This window comes from Anopheles maculipalpis, chromosome 2RL (genome assembly GCF_943734695.1).
Source record: "Anopheles maculipalpis chromosome 2RL, idAnoMacuDA_375_x, whole genome shotgun sequence".
Taxonomy (NCBI): Eukaryota; Metazoa; Arthropoda; class Insecta; order Diptera; family Culicidae; genus Anopheles; species Anopheles maculipalpis.
The window spans coordinates 3,106,086-3,126,714 of NC_064871.1; the positions used below are offsets into that span (position 1 = coordinate 3,106,086).

The following is a 20,629-nucleotide window of genomic DNA, read 5'->3' on the forward strand; positions in this document are numbered from 1 at the left end:
CATCACTCACCATGTTGATGTTGGTGAGTTTCGTTCATTCGTTGTTTGTTTGCAACTGTTTTTGCTTGTGTTGCTGCTAGGCTATTGTCATTTTCCTGTTTGTTTTACGCTTCTTGCCTGACACTGCCAAAAGAACAGATGAAACGACCTGTCGTTTTACGCGCTGGGGTCGCTACAGCTACTAGTAAACGCACCATCACGCAAGAACACATCAGATGTGACTTGCGAATGGTAGAGAACCAGGGGAGAGAGAGGGAGTCGAGTCGAAATTCGAAAGAGACGCGACTGCAAGCAGACAAGATAAACACACGGTGGCCGGGGTGCACCTTAAAACCCCGAAGAAGGTAATCTTCATTTTGTCGTTGTTCCATTCGGCAGAGTTTTCGGAGCTCACGAATGTGATTCGTGTGTCGTACGGCAAAGGCACCCAGAACATGGCAAAGTGGCCTAGAATTGGCAGTAAATCAATCGTTGGTTGGCGGCCTGTCAGTTTCTTATCGGACAGCACAACGCACCAATGTGACAGCGGGCACAAGGTGTGACGGTTTGTTTGAGTAAGGGCGTCGTTGTAGCTCATCGCGTTTTGGTTTTTCTCGCCAGAAATCTGTTTCGTTTGCGTTATCCCAAGAAAGGCGAATCAATTTAATAAAAAGGTGGTATTTTATTCTGCATTTAGGAGAAAGCTTTTCACTTAATATTGCAAGTTCTGACCATAATTGTTTGTCGGAACGGAAGCTGGAAGAAATTTCTTTTTTTTTATCATAAATAACTCGGTCGGTTGTTTTGCAGGGGTAGCTGATGAATTTCTCAAAACAAATTTGTAGGTAAGAGAAAGATATGAAATTAATAATATCAGATTGACTAAAAAGCATCAAAGTAAGGACTTCTCCTACCAGAGAAAAACAGCTCCGCCGTCTTTTATTATAAAATTATTTCATTTGTAAAGTTTTTATGGCAATCATAGAGTTGAACAAGTTGCTAACACGAAGGCAGCTTTTCTTTTTCTTCTTGGCTTAAGGACCTTCTTGGCCACACCAGCCATCGAATGGCTTACTGGATTTGACGATACCACGTAGTTGAATAGTCAGTCCTCACTAGGAGGGCATGGTTTGAATGAGATTTGAACCCCGGTCCTGACGTTTGAAGACCGGTTCTGGCGTCTAAATACCGGGACGTCCAGGCAGCTCTATCAAATCGTATTAAGGTGGTCTCTCCATGCCCAAGACGAAATATTCGGATATGGATTATCAAGTCGAAAAAGCCAGAAATGATAGACGAGCGTAGTAGAGCCTCAAAAGCAGAAGAATTATGGCACTGGCCGATTGTGACTTATCATACGGACTGTGTAGCAATTCTATTTACAAATTTAGTTAGCTCTTTATTGCATTTACAGATATAAGATCACTTAAATTCACTTCCAATTATTGTTGATTTGTTCTTCCATGATCTCAAAACATAACTTCTTACGTTATATCTGCTATACAAAAAAGCCTCATGGGACGACTTACTTAACAGTTTTTATACCATTCTCGCCATCCTCTTACTCCTTTTCGTCGAGCGGTTTGTTTCCGGAGGGATAGCGGACGCTGTTCAATATTCTTCACAGTCCCAACGGGGTTTTTTATTTATTCCGTACCTCGCGTCATATCTCCCCTCGCACGTTCATCACCTCAATCGGGGTGGGGCAATCGTTTTTTTTTCTTTCTTGCACGACACACTTGCCACGATGCAATTGCAACTGTGTAGGTAGTTGCACTAGCAAATGCACCCGTGGTAGTGGTGAGCTGTTACTTCGCTTACACCACCGTACAGCTGGCAAGTATGGCCAGCGTATGGAAGTGTGTTTTCTCGCGGCGCTACTTTTGAATTGTTTGCATTTCCGCACGTCCACCTTGGTGGAATTAAAGAAAATACAGCCAGGGGAAGCAAAAGCAAGAGAAGGGGGAAGAAGTAGTGCTTGCGGATGGAATCCGGATGGAATTGCAAAAACCATTCACTCAGTCCTTCCAGAATGGAACGAAAGAAAGAAGAAAAAAATCCTTTTTTCCCCGATTGTCGGCACGCCCTCGGCGGGATGCTGGGATGCAATCTTGCAAATTGAATTTTCAAAAGTAAGATGTGATGTAGCTTTTCGGGTGAAAGTGAGACTCCTGGTTTGATTGCACTGTTTAAATTGTCGTACTTTTTTCTTCTTCTTAAACGATTCTCTTAACCGCATTACCTGGTACGGCGGAATACTGCCGAGTGCAGAGGATCTCTGCTTAACATCCTTGTTCTGAAGAATGTTTGATGATAGTAAAATAATTTCTTGCAATCTACTCTCGGTGCCATTCCTCGGAAGTGCTCCAGTACACTCTCCACTCCAAGCGGATGACTAAGTGTATCCGAAAGATGGGTGATACAAATTTGAAGGTCGTTTAATCTCCTTTCCCCGAGGGAACACCAAACGATGCACACAAGCATTTATGAGATAACTATACCCATGCTTACAGCAACACCCACAGCCGGTGTGAAGACTGGCTTAATGAGCTATTTTATTTTGTTACGCTACATAGTGTTGTAATTATTGTGTACGCTAAGCTCCACTTTTTCCACCACTCGGAGTCAAAGTCAAGGCAAAGAAATCGCGGTACCGAGTATCGCACATTTTGCGCAAGTTGACGCGCTCCGAAAACGATGAAAGTTGAGTCAGAAACAAACTTCCTCGGAAAGTGATTTGGATGCTGGTTTACTGTGGCTGGAGAGGACTTCTGTTACGATCATCTAGATCAGCGTAACTATAAGAGCAGGAAATGGGATAAGATGCGGAATGGCGTAAGCATTTGTGTTGCAAACTGGAGACAGAGCGAGAAAGCTTAACGAAAAGTTTAGTTAATGAGCGTTCTATTTAGTCCGTGGAAACGGGAATCCGCTGAAAAGTGAATCCGTGTTCCAATGTGAATACCCGCTTATGCAGAGGCTTTTGAATGCAATGCCTTTTTTTTTGGTTGTTGTTAGTGCTTGCTGCAAGCCTTCTTACAACAAACTACTAGTCTAGAGCAGGCGTCTGTTGGAGAAGAACTCATCGCGTAAACCGTGAAAGCAAGCAGTTGTAGTGATTTGCTGCTGCTGCTGCTGCTTGCTGTGGACAAAATCTGACTTTTGCTTATCCGTTTTTCGACGCGAAGGAATGCTAAACTCTTCTCATAGGAAAGGAAGCGAATGTAAGAAAAAAAAGCAACTAAAGTAATGCATTATTTGTGCACTCTGCTGGTTTCCGGCAGTGGCGGATGATGGCTCCGCTTTTTCGTAAGTAAAAGTTATCCGGTGAAAAATAACGGCTGCATTGTTGTTGGTTACAGTGTGCACGTTTTCCGAGGTGGCGCAAGTTGCAGTACGATGCGATGGTGTGAGGATAGGATGCAATTTTAACGACAGGCGCTTAGTTTAAGATGTTGCCTTTATTTAATGCTCTCATTATTATTAAGACGTAACCGCACACAGAGCAAGACCCGTCTAAATTGTTTGTAAAGTGAGAAGATGATGCAGCAATTAATTTTACGATTTAAATCGAGAGAATAAGGACTTTAGGTGGAGTCAATTGGATTAGACCTCGGTTCTAGTTGATTTTGATCAACTTTCGATACAAATAACGCAATGGAATCCAACTTGCGAGAAGGCATCATAGCTCATCATCCTTCTGGAGAATTGAATGTTTAAAAACTTTGCAATGCCAAATGGAAACTTTTGTTTATGGATGAAGATTTTTAACCACAACATGGTGCTGTATGGAACCCACACACGTGCCGCGATGTACCGGAACAACCGCACTTCCGGCCGTAGCTGGTGGTGACAGTCCAACCAAACGCTCACTCGACAAACAAACAACAATAATCTATGCTTTACTCATCGTCTGTCCATTCTCCGGCGACAAGACTTCGAGCAAGGTTCAAGGGAGTGAAGGCGAGGGAGCTACAGCACTTCGAGTGACCCCCCACTGTCCACCGCCGCCCTGCAGAGACACAAGAATTTCTCGGAAAGCACAGGGCAAAAGGAAAATATGCCCATAAACAAATAATAAAACCGAAAATAATAGCTGCGATAAAAAAAACGCATAATATATATGAAACAATAAAGGCAGAAGCTGAAGGTCGTAAAATGTGAATGTTTATGAAAATAGGATTATTATTTATTGATTGAAATCAGGCTTATGTTGGGATGGGTGGTGGTGTGGTGTGATGTGGTGGGCAGAGTGCCAGGGCGGTGGCGGTCCCATACTCACCAGACAGACAGCGTGGATAGACCAACGGAAGCCACACTGTTTTGTCGTTGGAGTAGGTTTTTTTGGTTGAAAGATCCGTTGAGGGATCAGTGCTACCGTTGAAGGGTACTGTGTGCTCTAGCTGTGTGGGCTTTCCAAGAGTTGTGGGCAGAAAATCTGCTGTTTTTCTAAATCAGTTTTAAATCTGATGATGTGTGCAGAGTCTTGTACTTTAACTTTAAACACACGCACAGACATCTCGAAGAACAATATTTTTGCTAGGCTGAACGAGATGTTTGAAGTCGGTTGTCTCTGAGAGCTTTGCGGTTTTAATAGAATTTTTTGTTGTATGCTCCCCATTGATTTGCGACATACCGACACACGGTTGAAGCGTCTTTTGAAGAGACCAGCAAGCTGCCTACCCTCTCCCTCTCTCTCTCCCTTTGGTACAAAGGAAGGACCAACAGTACATACAAGAATTGTGTTCGCAACCCTCGAGTCTTGAGATAATCGTGCCGGTGCGAAAGCGAGACAAACACCCAGAGATATAATTTTGCTTTCGGCTACGATTCTTCTGGGACCCGCTGGAATGCGAATGAAGGCGGTGGGGGCATCCGATGGCTGATTGCGGCGAACGAGGGAATAGATTTTGAAGACCGTCGTCGTCGTCGTCGTCGTCGTTGAGCACCGTTCCAGAGGAAACCGAAAACGCCTCGAGAGTCTACGAGGATGGTGGAGAGGTCCAAATGAGATCGGAATCTGTTGGAAGTTCTCCAAATATCGGTTTAGATTTTTAGCCCTCATCTGTTTTGGGAATTTTTTTTTTCATCTTTTTGTGCTACTCAAAAACCACAATTTGCTCACACACACACACACGCTCGCTGTCGAATGCACGCGGTGGGCCACAATGTGTACGTCTTTAAGGGCACATTAGGGCCTTTCAACGGATGGCGTATGTTTTCTTATTTAAGTGTGCTCATCTCATCTCCTCTACACAACATCACTTGATCGGATCACTGGGTGAACCCGGGGCTGTTGGCTGTGCACTGGAGCACAAGGTTTGGTTTGTGTGTGTCGTGAAGGGTTTATCGGGTTGGTTGTGGTGTTTCGTTTAGCGTCCGATTACGTCGTGATTAGGAAACTCTTTAACATTATTTCATGTGGGGATCGTAAAGCGTGTGTTCTAACTGACCTGAGGTGGATTAGGAATACAGAAATAGCTTTGTCTGGCTATCTGAAGTGAAAGTGAGAAGCAAATAAAACTGTGTAATATATGTCTGATCCTCATTTGTCTATGGATTAATTGTAATTTAGAGTGTTTTTTGTTTTTTGGGGAAATAGTTTAATAAACTGCTCCTCTTAAGTTTGCTTATTTCTCTCCCTTGTTTTGTTTGTATAAAGTTATACATCTTAATTTTAGAACACTTTCGTGACGCTCTTTACGAGCCTCTGTAATGTATTCAAAACCCCGGATCGGTCTGTCGTGCCAGCAAAAGCGAAGAGGTCGTTATTGTTTCGCTCTTTGCTTGTTGGCGCCGCGTATTGGAAGCAAACCGTGCCCAGCATACCGAGCGGGGCAAGCGCTTAATCATTATGTCGATGATGAGTCAGCCAACACACTGACCGCACTCCGATCTTCCCTGAGTTCTTCCCACTAAATGCTAGAGCGCATCGCGCTGTGGGGTGGTAGCGTGGCGTCATGATTAAGAAATCGTGACGATCTTTTACGGAACCGCCAGACTTGGGGAGTCTTTTACCCAGGACCGAGAGAACGAAAGAAGAAGTCTCGCTCATAATTACAGTATAGAGCATTGTGAAATATTTCCTGCCATTTGTTTTTGGCTTATAATTTACTGGTGGAAAGTGGTTAGGTGGTACGGTGCGGAAAAAGGTTGCTTTAGTGTGGTGCCCGTAAAGGGAAGCAGTTAACGCGGGATAGAATGATACTTTGTCTAAAAATGGATGATTGGACATCATTAACCGTGGCTTTAATTTTCTCCAAACTCGACGTATTGCATGTAGAGTTGAGTTGATGGTCGTAGTTTGGTTGTATTTTATGGTTTACTTCCTCCAGTTGAAGTCTACAATCATAGAATGGAGTATATTTTTCATTAAACATTAAATTTTATATTTTTTACTAAAAATGTGTTCAATGTTTATTTGGAATCCATAATTCTAAAAATATTACCAAGTACGGTAGCGCACGGCTAGTAAGACATAAATTTTATTGGAGCGGAAGTAATTGTTATTCGAGAACTTATTTTTAGCTCGAACGGAAGTAAATAGCTGCATGCATAGATCCGAGGAATCGCTTGGCCTTTATCCCTCTGGGGTGGTCTCTCAATCATTAAACCATGCTCAGAGAGACACTAGAACTAGTTTCCTTGAACTTTGGCTAAATTTGTTTTAATAGTGCGCCTCTCATGGACCCAAAACAACTGCACCGAGTTGCGAATTGGATGGGAACACCAAGACTTCTTGGCATGTTTCTGGCAAGATTGAAACACAAACCGTGCGTGTTTTTGGGTCTAGTGTCCCTTACGAACTACACTACAGTTATGGATTCACGGAACGTAATTCCAGCTAAACTAAAATCATGGTTCCGCCTGGAACCGTCCGAAGTCGCCTGGAGCCGTTAGAGCCGTCCGGAGCCCCTAGCCGAAGCCAGCGAAGCCGTCTGGAGCCGTCTGGAGCCGTCTGGAGCCATTTGGAGCCGTTTGGAACCGTCCGGATCCGTTGAGGAGAGCACCAATGTAGGTTATATCACCGTATCATTGAAGATTTGAAGCGCTGCGAAATTTCAATTCATTTCAGCCCCAACTATTTCGACGGTTTCAGAACAGTTCGAAATGGCTCCGGACGGCTCCGGACGGCTCCGGACGGCTCCGGACGGCTCCGGACGGCTCCGGACGGCTCCGGACGGCTCCGGACGGCTCCGGACGGCTCCGGACGGCTCCGGACGGCTCCGGACGGCTCCGGACGGCTCCGGACGGCTCCGGACGGCTCCGGACGACTCCGGACGACTCCGGACGGCTTCGAACGGCTCCGGAAGGCTCCGGAAGGATCCAGACGGATCCAGACGGATCCGGACCGCTCCGGACCGCTCCGGAAGGCTCCGGACCGCTCCGGAAGGCTCCGGACCGCTCCAGATGGCTCCAGAAGGCACCGGACGGCACCGGACGGCTCCAGGCGGCTCCGGACGGCTCCGGACGGCTCCGGACGGCTTCAGACGGCTCCGGACGGCTCCGGACGGCTCCAACGGCTCCGTTTTTTTTGTCGAATTTACCCATCTATCTACTACGCTATCTGTTTTGCCTCATAATCGTGCGCCATACTGTGATAAAAGAATAAAAGATAACAGTTTTGTGTATTTTTAAAGCATCGTTACCAAATTTTTAAATACGATCCAGCCAGCCGTACAAAGCAAGTTAACGATGTGAGATGACACCCCAAAACTTTTGTCAGGCTACGGGGTTTTTGGAGCTGTTTGTCGTCATGTGATTTGCGATAGCGCGTAGAAAGTTTGCCATAAAAAAAAACTTTCGCTGTAAAACAATTCGATCCAGATTCCGAGAAAATAAGATATTCGTGCAGTTTCGTAATTTAATTCTTTAGCAATAGGAATACGGTGCGGAAATAAAAAGCTTGGCCCGGCCAAGGTTTATAGTACGGGTACGATCAGGGATCGGAAAGTGGTGCTGTAAACGGCTGGCATGCTAGAACTTTCCAGCAAACTTTTGATACGCCCCTGAGAGTGTGAAGCGAAGCTGCCAAATAAATTAATACGTTATGGATGGTCGCTTTTTTCAATGAATTTTCACTTCCCGGCCTTTGGCCGCTCCCCGCTGCCCGAAACTTTCGCACATGGTTCCCGCCTTCGCCTTTCTCGCTTCTCGTCTGTTTGCTGTTTGTTATTTGAGAGAAGAAACAAAAAGTTTTTCGCAAACGCAGAACAACGCTCACCTCGGGGCGAGTGTACGTTGGTTTTGTACACTCAAAATGGGTAATACGAGCTTGAAGTATAGATAGAGAGATACCACAGAAAAAAGTACTTAAAGAAGTTTATCAATTTTGTCCCACTCTACTCGACGATTTGTTGCATATTAAAAATGCTTTCGTGCGTTCCTTTTGTGTAGCAAAAAGAGGAGCAAACTCCGTTAAAATGGGCTGGGCCAGTGAGTTAATTGAAGCGGTCAGCCAAGTGTTAGTTCGTCCGCATTTGTACGGTAGTAAATCAGTTACCAAAAACAGACGAAAGCTGGTCCTTTTTGGTCCACATTTGTTTTTTTTTTCATATGATGATAGTTTTAGTAGAACTCGTTTGAAGTGGATTTTTTGTTGTTGCTCTCGCACGACACAGCTACCTTTTTCTGGAGCATTTCCGCTATAATGAAGCGCGCTTTGGTGGCTCTTCACATCCACATCACGGTGCTTGCAGCCAAATGGGTAAGTGGTTACCTCTCTTGCCAGGTGCCAAAGAGCTGCAAATGCAAAGTTTGTGGTAGCAAACCACGGTGCGAAGAGAAATGGGGACCACTTTCGGGATCTCCTCCCTTTTCTCGTGCTTCTTGCGTGTGCTTGCCTGCCCTGTTATCACTGCTGCTGGCACTGGATTTACCTGGCAGAGGATGAAAAGTGCATAATGCTGCTTGAGAGAAAAAAATCCAGCTATCTAGCACGAACATTGCATTAATTTTCCCTTCTCAGGGTGTTGCAGGTTCGTGCAGGGTGAATGTTTGGCACCAGAGGTATGGGATAATGCAAGATAACTAAAAACTGGTAGGAAAATAGCACAAGTGGCAGAAGGTGGAAGAGAATGTGCTGTACCGAACGTTAAGGTCCGGTTGAAGTGCGAGATAATATTTGATTTCTACGGTTTTGATTGTGCATTAAATGATTTCAGAATGTACCATAAGACTCTAACGGTCAATGTCTTATCCCAAATTGCCAACCATGAGAATTCCTTTACCCGTTGAACATAAAATGGTGGCAAAAAAATCGACGTTAATTATTGAAATTATACATTTTGAGGGAAAAAGTTCTTCAAATAATCGTTCTGTACCAGCTTCCAAGAAGTGCTAGGATGTATAAAATTTCCATTTGAAGTTGCGCTCTCCGTGTAAAGCCTTGCCTACAATGTTACGGCCACCCGTTGTTGCCCGTTTGTTGATCATCAACCCGCACACGGAGTTAGAAAATTGTTTCCAGGTCAGCGAACATTTCATCGCAAATGGTTACTGGCGAAGGGTCAGCGTATAGAAGAGAACGCAATTAATTTTTCCCTCCGGGTCCCCGGGTTGGTGCGGCGATCACCGCCACCCTGCGCACCGTGATAGGAATGCAAACTTTACCGATTTTTTCGGAGTTTTGTGTGCTGTTGATATCGCTTGAGCTTTGTAGCTTACGGTTTAATAAAATCCTTGTCCTATTTAATTTCATTTCAGGTGAGCTACGGAAGAGGAGGAAATCAAGAATTTGGTGATATGTTAACGGTGGACAGATTAGTGAATCTCCTATTCGATCCCAAGAACTTGTTAACAACGCACTGGGTATGTCTTTGCAATGATGTTTTTTTATGGCATTTTCCAAGGATTCATGAGTTTTGTTTTGTAGTGAAGCAGACTAGAACTCAGCTATCGGATGGTAGTATTCACAGAACTAGTGAAGTGTACGGTGCGGCAGCAGCATAGGGCAGGGTGGCAGCTGCGTACGGATATCCGGCAGCAGTATAGGCAGCAGCATAGGGAGTGGTATAGGCAGCCAGCGGGACTGGAGCAGCTGCGTACGGAGCCAGATAGGGCGAGGCTACGGTGGCCACAGCAGGACCAGCCGTGTAAGCCAGCGGCACCAAAGGCTTGGCGGAGATGGCAACAATGGCCAACAGAGTAACAAAGATCTAAGTGAAGAACAGAGAGGCGCAAGATAAAAATCTACCCATCCACTATTTACTGTGCTGAGAATTACACATTCCAACACTTACCACTTTGGCAAACATGTTGAATGAGTGTGTGTTTGTTGCGGGAAACGTTGGGACTAGATTGAAGTTGGCGTGTTGGTCTACAGACGAAGACTGTACCTCTGCCTCCCGCAGTACAGGTGGTTTTATAGGAATCGCCACACTTGCTCTTGTGTGGTGATGAGTGACAAACAGTTCCTCAGTTTAACATCCCCATCCGAACACAATCTCCCCGCCAAAAACGGTGCACACATGCAAACACCTTGACCTTGGACAATCCATGGCCATGCCGTCAGTAATGTTACGTTTGCCTCGGATACAACAGCTGTTTCGCTTTGATCCTTACGGATTAGCCCTCACAGGCGACACAGAGCATCCAAATCACACTGATTGCTCAATCGCTCGCCGGCAATGCTCGAGCAAAACCACACAGTCCTTGTGATGATTCGTTGATTGAATTAAATATTTTGCTGTACATGTTTTACACTTCACCAAGACCCAAGAGGTGATGTGCATGTTGTCCAGGAGAGCGAAATAAATATGTGGTTCAAAATTTGCATACCCAAAGTGCGTGATCGTTGTTCGATGAACAGTAGTGGCGAATTGTACGCGCTGCACAATTGATTCCACACAATTTAATTGCCGCCACGAGTTGTATGGGAAGGGATGACGTCCGTGAAACGTCGTCGTTTTGCCGATTTGTGATGCGTGCGACGTATTCGTACCGTGTCTTTGCTTGGACACTATTTGATGACAACTTCATTTGGAATTCGAGCAGTTTTGCTAGCAATCCCTTGAACTGGTTTACTACTTGCTCAGTGTGTGGGAGAGAGAGTGGGATTTTTGGTGGAATGATGTCTGATTATAAAAAGCTTCGTATCAGAAGGTAAAAGGCATCAGTTGCAATCGTGCCCTCACTGCAGTTAGCTTCACACTTTATCCCAAACCGAAAACCCAAACCTCTATCCCAAGATGTACTCCAAAGTTGTGGTAAGTGTGTGTGTGTGTCGCACTCGTGTCAGAAACTTGGTTCGGCGAATGCTAATAAATCGATTTCTGGCTTCCCTGTCTAGATTTTCCTCGCTCTGTGCGTTCTTAGCACTGTTTCGGCCGGAGTAGTTCCGGTAGCGGCACCGTTGGCGGCGGCCGGTGTTATTGCACCGTACGCCACATCGTACAATGCACACACGGTAAACCACAACATTGCTGCTCCGTATGTGGCCGCCACGCCCGTTGCTGCACCGGTTGCCGTGGCCAAGTATGTCGCTGCACCGGCTGTTGCACCGGTGGCCAAGTATGTTGCTGCTCCGGTTCCGGCTGCTGCTGCCTACACCACCGCGTACAGTGCCGCCAGTCCAGTGTTCCCAGCTGCTGCCTACACGGCGTACAGTGCTGCCACCTATCCGTACCTCTTCTAATAGGCGAAGCGTTTGTGTGATACCGATCCGATGATCTTGTGTTTCAAGAAAACTTGCCTTTATTTGAAATAGTCCAGTAGAGGAAGACACCCTCACCATCTCAACTCGGAGCGGAGGACTTCTTGTAAAAGTTATGCAAAATATACGAGCAATGTTAACGTTCCTTTAAGAGTTCTCGATCGTTTCGTATTTCATTGTTTTCTAAGACCGGCCAGAATCAGTAGACCAGTAGGCCAACATCCTTCCGAGAGCAGCACGGGGATGGCTGATGCCGTTGTGCCGTTTGGGGGGAGGGGGGGGGGAAATATTTCGTTTGAACGCCTCAACCAAAGTTCGTGGAACGAAGCATTAGCGAATGCCGAAGAGTCGATTCGGAGGTTCGGTATCATTGACGTAAAATGCCATCATTGGGGTCGAATCGTCGCTATGTGTATTGTGTAATTTGACGCGCGCATTCGCACGTGGGCGACGGACCAGTAATCGATAGCAACGGATCGTCCGTTCTTGTGGAACATCTTTCACAAGGGGAATGTTTAAAAAAAAAGTAACACTCCAGAAAGAGAGAAGGGACCCAGGGTGTATCCAGGGTGCCTGGAGGAGGAGGTTGGAACATTTGGTCAAAAAGGCAAAGTATCATTCTTTTCGGGTTCGTGGAATGGATTTATGCTGGCACGCTTTCGTGGAGATAATTTGCCGGCAACATAGCAAGCAAGAAAAGCATGGTCACATCTGGAATGCTGGAATGCGCTTGAACGATCTTTTTTTTTTTGGCGTATTCGCAGTTAAAGCATTACGTGTTTTCCAACGTTAGTTGGAAAGTTAATTTCTCTTTTGCTTTTTTTTTCGCAGCCGAAAAAGAATTTTATTATAAATGCACGTTTTTGTCCGGTTTTGTAGCCGTGTGTCACGTGCCATTAGCACATGACTACCTCGTTGTTGCATGGCAGCACGCTATCATTTACGGCTGTGGTTTACTTAGCATTCATTCGCGTGTAAAGTTATTTAACATGTTTAACAACAAAAAAAACTGCTTTAAAAAAGACACTCTTTCAAGAGCATATCTTCCGACCGAGTAAGTGAACAAAATATGAAAACTTATGAAGCGGTGGCAGCACACACACACATTCTTCCTGCAGCCGAAGGGGAAGGATTTTCATTGTAAAATCATGCTTTCTGTTCTACAAATACTCGAGACGACGGAGCGGTTTTTCGCGGAAGTGCTAAGCCGTTGGGTTTTTGTTTGTATGTTTTCCACTCCACTCCGACGGTGTAAAGATAATTTATCATAATGAACACCGGCGCGAAGAACATCATTCCGTTACGGAGATGCTCCGACCCTGGCGAATTCTAGGCAACTGCGGCGACGGCTAGAGCAAATGGCCATAAAAAATGTACGTTGATGACAGTCGAGTAAAGCTGAAAGATCGTTTCTGTTCATGCAATTGTTTGTATAATTTTAAATCTTTTTCCTCATTTTCGTGCTCCAGCTTCGTCTCTACTTCAAGGACATACAGACAGATGAGGAGTTGAAAATAGGACACGCCAAGGATATGCATTCTATGCCATCCTTCCTATCTTTCTACAAACGACGAAACCAACGACGAGCTTTTTTGTTGGTGGTAAGGACATCATCATTTGCTGCCATTTTTCGGAGGAATGGTTCCCGAGTTTATCGCGTTCAACGTGTGCAGTCAACCGGCGTGACACAACCGACACTCGGTGACTTGGCCAACCAAGCTACACTTTATGGGTTAAACAAAACTCGAAACAAAAAAAGAACTAGTCGACGAAAGAATCCGCGAGAATGTGACATTTGGCAGGGCCCAAAAGCGAGAAACATGCAGAGAACATTCTTCCGGAATAGAATACGGGAGGCGCCCATAATTGAAGTCACCGTTTGAGGGTGGGTTGCCAAAAAGAGAGGGCAAAAAAGTGGAAAAACTCACTCAACCAAAGACACAAACATTCACACATCAGCCCTAACCAAGAAGCATTCCTTTGGCTTTTGGCATTCTCTCGCTGCTCTGGTTGGGATCTTGAGTGACGCCATTGTTGAGCGTGTGTGTGAGTGTACACGTCTCGGTACAACTTCCGCACCGTAGTTAACTTTCGACCTTTTTCCTACCAACCGACCGGCCGGGCTGAAGGAAAGGCACATTGTCTTCCTTTTGTAGGGCTGGAATTGCTGGCGGATCGACAAGAATAAGACCAGGGAGCGTAAAGTGATTGCGGTGTCATGTATGTGTCCCGCATACCTCCAAAGGCTAGAGTCATACACACACAGCCTCCCCCGTGTCCAAGTGTGGAAGTGCCAGTTTCGGGAGTGTATTGTTTCGGCCGGGTGGAGAGAAAGAAATGCAAAAGTTATGCTGCACTCGGCAAAGCGCCGGCAAATGTACACGAGCGACATTCCGCAACGGAACCAGCTTAACCACCATCACCGGCAGAACAACAACAATGCACAATCGTAAATACACCCTGTGCCTTAGCCCCCCCCCCCCCTCCTCCCCCCACAAAACCAGAAACCGCGGAATGGTCCACATCATCATCATCATGAACATCAACAACGCAGCAACGTGTGTGTCGACGCTTATCGTAGCCGTTGTTGTCATCGTCGGCATTGTCGCGCCATTCTCCAGTGCTTGGTGCAAAACTGTCGAAACAATGTATCTCCAAAAAAGGGGGAAGGGAGCTGCCAGGAGAAGGAAACCACCATCCCCCAAAAAAGCCCTTGGGGAAGAGCAGACGGGAGGCGCAAAGGAGAGAGTCATCCTTTTTCTTCGATTCTCATGTTTTTACTTTCGTGTATGCATTGTTTGCAGCTTCCGCCACGTTTGTTGGCTCGCCCGTGGTTGTTTGCATGATGTCCGAGCTTTCCCTCCTTTGGTGGGACATACACACACACACACACCGCCTCAGCTGCAACATAAATTTCGTCCGCTTTTGCATTTATGATGACATACGTGCATCCATTTTTGACGTCTCTATGCATCGCTAATATTCACCGCAACCGGCGCACGTTGGTGAAGTTTTCGTGCGTCCGGAAATAAAAGCAAAACTTGCATTGTTTTGTGCTTCGGGTTGCAACTGAACCGGTGTACACATTTCTGGTACACAATCTGCCCGGACATGTCAGGTGACTCATTCATCAGCTGCTGTTTTCTCTTATCCACAAAATGCAACCTCATCTTTGGCTGGGTGTCTGCATGTCTGCCTGTAAATTCCGTTTGCGTAACGCCATTTGCAAAGACGATTGCATAGAAAAAAGGAAAGCTTAGTATAATGAGCTGAGCACAGGGACGAGATAATACCGCGAAACCACGAAAAACAAACAAATCCGAAAAAGAGCGAAATAATCGGCAAAGAAAAGTCTTCTACCGAATCATAGCTTTCTTCGCTTGATGTTGGCAGTTGGTTGGTTGGTTCGGTAACTTTGACTGCATTTTTTGTGTCTTGTCAAATCCGTTGTGTACTGTTCATATTATTTGTGATTGTTGTCGGATGGGAATGTCGGCATTCCGACAGTAGACTTCAATGTTTCCAACAGTAAATTATTTCAACTTTACTTTGCTTTGCTGTGCAAATTTTCGAGTAACTTCAGAGCATTTAAATTTATTTACCTTAAACACTTGATGAGATGTTTACTAATATAATATTACGAAACATTTTTTTAAATTGTATACAGTCTAGTTATTTGCATGTGGAAAAAGTGGAAACAGAAGCTTCAAGTTCAAAGTTAAAATTTGAAGTTTACTGATAAAAACTAATCGCATTCGATATAATAAGTTTGAACGAGCTTCCAAAAAGGCACATTCCACCGAATGCATTCTACTATCCCGCGGTTAAGCGGTTATGAAGATCATAATTGGAAATTTGCTAAGTTTTTCCATTACTTCAAACCTTGTCGCCATTGCTCGATCCGGTTAAGTGGAAGCTTGGCTGCTGGCTTGGTCCGCATTCGGATTAGCATATAAACCGTTTATATGGACACACACACTTCTTTTTCACTTCACCACGTAACCGTCAACTTAATGCCACTTGCTTCTTTTACTCTCCTTGATTGCTCCAAATGCTTTGAATGTCTTTGAAAAAGGCGTTGAATTTATCTTGGTATGTCCTGTGTGTAGTTGCATCAAAGCGTCCTGTGTCGTGGATTGGAATTTTCCACAGCTATTTACCACCGATGCTACCACCGAAGCTTATTGATTTTACTTGCCCGTAGGGATGAAAAAGTCTTTAATTTCAGGGATTAGTATAACTCAATTAGTAAATCAAGTGTAAGAACACTCAAAGAGGGATTTACTTAACTTAAAACGTCAAAAAGCGTTTGTTTCTTCCATCAGCACAGCACACAAAACAGCAGCTGCTCATCCGGTTGCGGGTGTAAAGTCAATGAATTATAATTCGGCCCACTAATCGAAAGATCTTGATGATGCCGCAGCAGCCGTAGCGCAGGAATGATGAGCTAAGCTTTGAAGCCTTTCAATTGATGCGTGCGATGACCAGCTTTCGAGCGAACTTAATCTAGGTTATGTTTATTAATGAACCCATCAGGCTTCCACCGCTACTTAGTAGAAGTAGCGAGCGAAGATGATACAGCACGATGGGAAGGTTGTTTCATCATTTCCAAATGAATCTTATGTCGTGCACTGGCTCTGGAGGAAGTTTGAATAGGTGTGATTATTCATCAGTTCAGCGGCAAGGGTTGAAAGTTAAGCTTTCTGAGCTTAAATCTAACGCTCTGATCTGGGAGCTTATCTCGTGCAGGTTCTATCGCGCTTGTGGATTCCGCGGAAATGTAGCAAAATCTATCATCACTTACTAGCCGCACATCGTTGCCTCAGGGCTTAACTTAGGATAGGTGGACCCAAATTTATGATTTCACTATCCAAGCGCAAACGCTACCGGCTACTGCCGCTGTGGGATGATGTCCCTCCTACGGAGACCGTAATACCTGGAGGCACTCTCCTTGAAGCAGATAACGTCGGTGGTAATGTTTATAATAGGCCATTGTGATAATGATTAACGCGGAAAACTTTGGATTCACCATGTTGTGTGGTGTGCGTGTATGCCGGTCTTGCCTAGCGTCCAGGGAAGGTTGCCTCTTCCGTCGAAGAAAAGTCCTCCGTAAGCGTTTACTCTCTACGCTCCAAGCATAGGGATACACCATAAATCCATATTTTAAGCATTGTTTATCGGCTTGGGAAAGTCGTCCAGATGTGGTGATACTGATACCGGGAGCTTAAAGGGCAACGCCGTCTTCTATGATGAATGGCGGATGGCTCCATGTGCTGATGTATGTGTATCTCAGCTCTTGGCGCTGCCTGGTTGCTAAATGCGGCTAATTTGTGTCAGTAGAGTAGCTTTCGCTCGACGTGCACACAGGTGTGTTTTGCATTCGAGGAGAACGCGTCCAAGAGCACATTTTAATGTTGAAGCATGAGAAATTTGAGTAATTTTATGACTTGGACTGTGGGTGTGTGTGTGTGTGTGAGAGTTGAATGCTGCAAAAGCTTGCAAAAGCTGATTGGATCGTGTGCAAGTCTGAAACTTATCAGTGATGGGGTGCCCTTAGGTTTTCCTCGCTACATGTTTACACATGTCTTTGTGTGTGCGTGTTTTGCCGGCTCGCAACATGGTTCTCGCTGCAGATGTGTACAGTACTTGCCGATGGAACTTGCCAACCGCAGCTCGTAAGTGCGGCACGGCATGAGTTTGTAATTTATTTCTCATTTGAGCGAAACCAAGATGCGTTAAATGTGGGCATGTCTTCAGCTGCTTCTGGTTAGCGTTTGTCGCTCATTTGTGGAGCGCGTTGAGAGTGGGGCCGTTTCGGCTTTCGGTAGTCTTTGAAGCAGCCGTGTAATTGAATTGATACGATCCCAGGTGGAAATTGGGTTACAATATGCATTTGCGGTTTACATTATACCAGGCAAACGATCCTGTGCGAAACAGACATGAGCGATTTGAATAATTTTGCATGCTATAATTTAGACAAAGTCTTCATTTTATGGTACAAAGTACCATCTGGGCATGAGGCATGTAGAGAATTTCAAATAAAATATCAGATTTGAAACATCTCTATAAGAATAGTTTTTTTTTACTGTGCTTTAATATACTTTCATAACACCAATCACGGTATAGCTTATTTTAATGAAAATATCTTCAAAACATTATATATTTTTTGTTGCCTAGTGTGTCCGTCAAACATTGAAATGTATTCTCATTCCCAGCCACATTTCAATAAGCAACGAAAAGCGCATACCGCACGACCCAATTAGAAGCGCTTGCAACAAGAACTCTTGAATTTCTGGCCGACACTTCTGGCGATTAGTATGCGTGTGCCGTCTGTTGTGCGATTTGTTTGCTGCCTCATCATGCGGCATCCAGCCCTCGCTTCCCACTTGCCTCTCGATGTCGAAGATTTAAAGATGAGGTATTAAAATTCATCACGTTCCATTCGCATTCGTTACACGGTCATGTGCCTTTGTTTTTTTTTGTTTTCGGTGCTCTGTTAAGACATTAGAATTCCAGATGGCTATTAGAGCAGCGGGAGGGAAGGTCTCTTTATCAGCGGGAGTGTACATATGTTTGCGGTAGCGAATTTCGAGATCTTTAACGTCTTACTTCAATGCGATCGAGCTACACTCGTTGCGTGGCAATGGTTTGAAACATGTCCTAATGTGTTCGTTGGTTAAAACTGTGGTTAGCTCGTAAAATTGTCGATTAATGCTAAAACTTTATTAGCTTCTGGTTCGGTTGTGTGACGTACACTTAGGTTCCGCTTAAAAGCGTTCGCGTGTTAAGCACGGCACGACATTCCTTGGAAAATGGTGGCCATATTGCTTTGCCGACAAAACGGAAAATATCGTAAAGCAATTTCATACGGAAATTGGACCTGGAACTGCTGGCGGGCGTGACACGGAGTGGTTGTGCCCGTAGCGAGTACTCTAATGCACTGCACTACTAGCTTTTTGGTGGGCGAACTTTTTACGATTTCGCATCGAAATGGCTACCGCGGAAATGGAGTTTCCGTGCGGAATTCTTTCATGTCATTCAAATTTCTCAACCCAATGTTTGGCCGGCTTTTGGGCAGCGGGCTTTTAATTTCTCATTAACGGATGACGGGTTTAGAATGACAGCTTGTCGGGCCGCTTGAGTTTATGGCGATTTGGCTCGCAGTAGGAAGAAAGAAAGCATAACCACAAGTGCAAGTGGGGTAGCTCGTCCACTTTGTCAAGGCTAGATGAAGGTCAAAAGCTCGATAGAGACAATGGCTGCCAGTTGAGACCGGGTTTGCCATAAATACGTGAAGAAAAATCCACAGCAAAACGAATTGACAAAAACACTCCAAATCGGGTGGCGATTTTAGTGTTGGAATTGAAAGAAAAGCGATTCTGAGCGAAAGTCATGGATACGCGGACGTTACGCTCTATCGACACACCAGACACCAGACTTGTGGATAGGATCAGAACAGATTCCGCAACGAGCCTGGCCATGGTTCGGTTGGCAGCAATGGTGACACTGTGGTTTCCCGCCCAGGAAAGGGTTATTTTAATTGAGTTTTCAAATAGTTCGAAGGACTTTGCACAATGGCACAAATGCTCAATGGAATAGGGCTCTCGCCGTCGTTGTGCTTCACCGTTTGTATTGCCCCTGGCCATGGAGCGGATCTATCGAGCGCGGTCGGGGAAAGAAGGCGAACGCAGAACGCAGAAAATTGCGTGCAGGAATTTGAACTTATTCGTTATCGGATTTCTTTATTTTCGCCTTTTGTGTCAAACCGCTAGGGTAATGGTGGCAATGTTTTCTTTACCACTCGGAATTCGTTACTCGACAATGAAGCGAGCTTTAGCAGTGTGATATTGGTTTAAAAAGTTGGTAAAACTTTCACCGCGAGTTGAGGTGAAATTGATTATACACGTTCAGATACGGACCAATTGTATTCTAGATTAAGTTTTGGAAGCACAAAAATACTTTGCGGGACCGAATTTTTTATCCCTTGCATTTAAAAATATCCTCTTGGCTTGTGTCTTGGGAAAGAGTGGACTGGAAGAGGTAAACAATGCTTTGTTGATATCTTTAACCAACCATCCGTAACATTGTTGACTCGTTCCATCACTATTACTTTAGGCGAAAGGGCCCTCGGCTTAATGAGAACGTATGAAAAGCTGCCGAATGATGGACTGACCATGAAGCGCCACTACATTGCACTATTGTAAGCAGTCGGAAATCCACTTTTCTTCGCTCGGATGATCACATCAGTATCGATTCACGGTAGTTGATTTTTGGTGTCCGAGGTATACCCACCGACTGTGATTAAATATCGATACCACAAAACAAGGAAAACGTTTTGCAAACGAGTGTGTTTACGCTACATATTTGATTTCACTTTCTGGCCACACACAAGACACTGGTTATGCAATTATGGCCTGAGACACTGGTATGAACAAAAGTGAAAACGATAGAGAAGCTAAATAGAGCATGCTGTTGTTTATCGTTTCATTGTGCTGCTGCTGCTCTCTTCAATTGTATTTTTCCTGTGCAATTTAGTTAACGAGTGTTTACGGTGTGCAACAGATATTTTACAAGCTTACTGATTGTGTTATTAAAAGCAGAGTAGTTTAATCGCGCGTGTAAACACAATTTGGTTGTTGCACAATTGTTGGAATACTCTCGGTTGGGTTATTTGGGTATGCTTTTTTGATGGCAGATTAGAAGTCTCGCCGGACCCGCCGCGGCACAGTCGCCACTACTTCCCCAAGTCATTCTGCTCTAGTACATATAATTTCATGAAATAAAACCTGATGAGAATTGATGAGAAACTTCGTACTAAGAACAAAAATGCTAGACAAGGATAAACAGACTTCGAGGATTTGGAATTGCATTAAGACCACTTTAATATATGGACAAGAATCAAATACCCTATGTACATGGAAGATAACAGGATAAGGAAGTTAATATTGTTAAAACGTCTAGCTACCAATTCTAAGTTCAATTACGAGAAACTTTTAT

At 44.8% G+C, this 20,629-nt stretch overlaps 2 protein-coding genes across 3 annotated transcripts in view; one reads left to right on the plus strand and one right to left on the minus strand.

Annotated features, from left to right (window-relative positions):
* The window catches only part of LOC126557483 (3-phosphoinositide-dependent protein kinase 1), a 386,951-nt gene that overhangs the window by 190,252 nt on the left and 176,070 nt on the right, over positions 1-20,629 (minus strand). Inside the window, exon 5 of one of the 2 annotated variants that reach the window (XM_050213274.1) lies at positions 5,101-5,117. The exons of the other annotated variant lie outside the window; for it this stretch is intronic. The gene's annotated coding sequence lies outside the window, so the exon portion shown is untranslated. Of the gene's footprint in view, positions 1-5,100; positions 5,118-20,629 lie in introns of those variants that run through there. 2 annotated transcript variants of the gene reach the window in all.
* Positions 11,169-11,614, plus strand: LOC126559983 (cuticle protein-like). Its single transcript, XM_050216144.1, has 2 exons — positions 11,169-11,186; positions 11,270-11,614. The coding sequence occupies exons 1-2, from the start codon at positions 11,169-11,171 to the stop codon at positions 11,612-11,614; spliced, it is 363 nt and encodes a 120-aa protein (XP_050072101.1).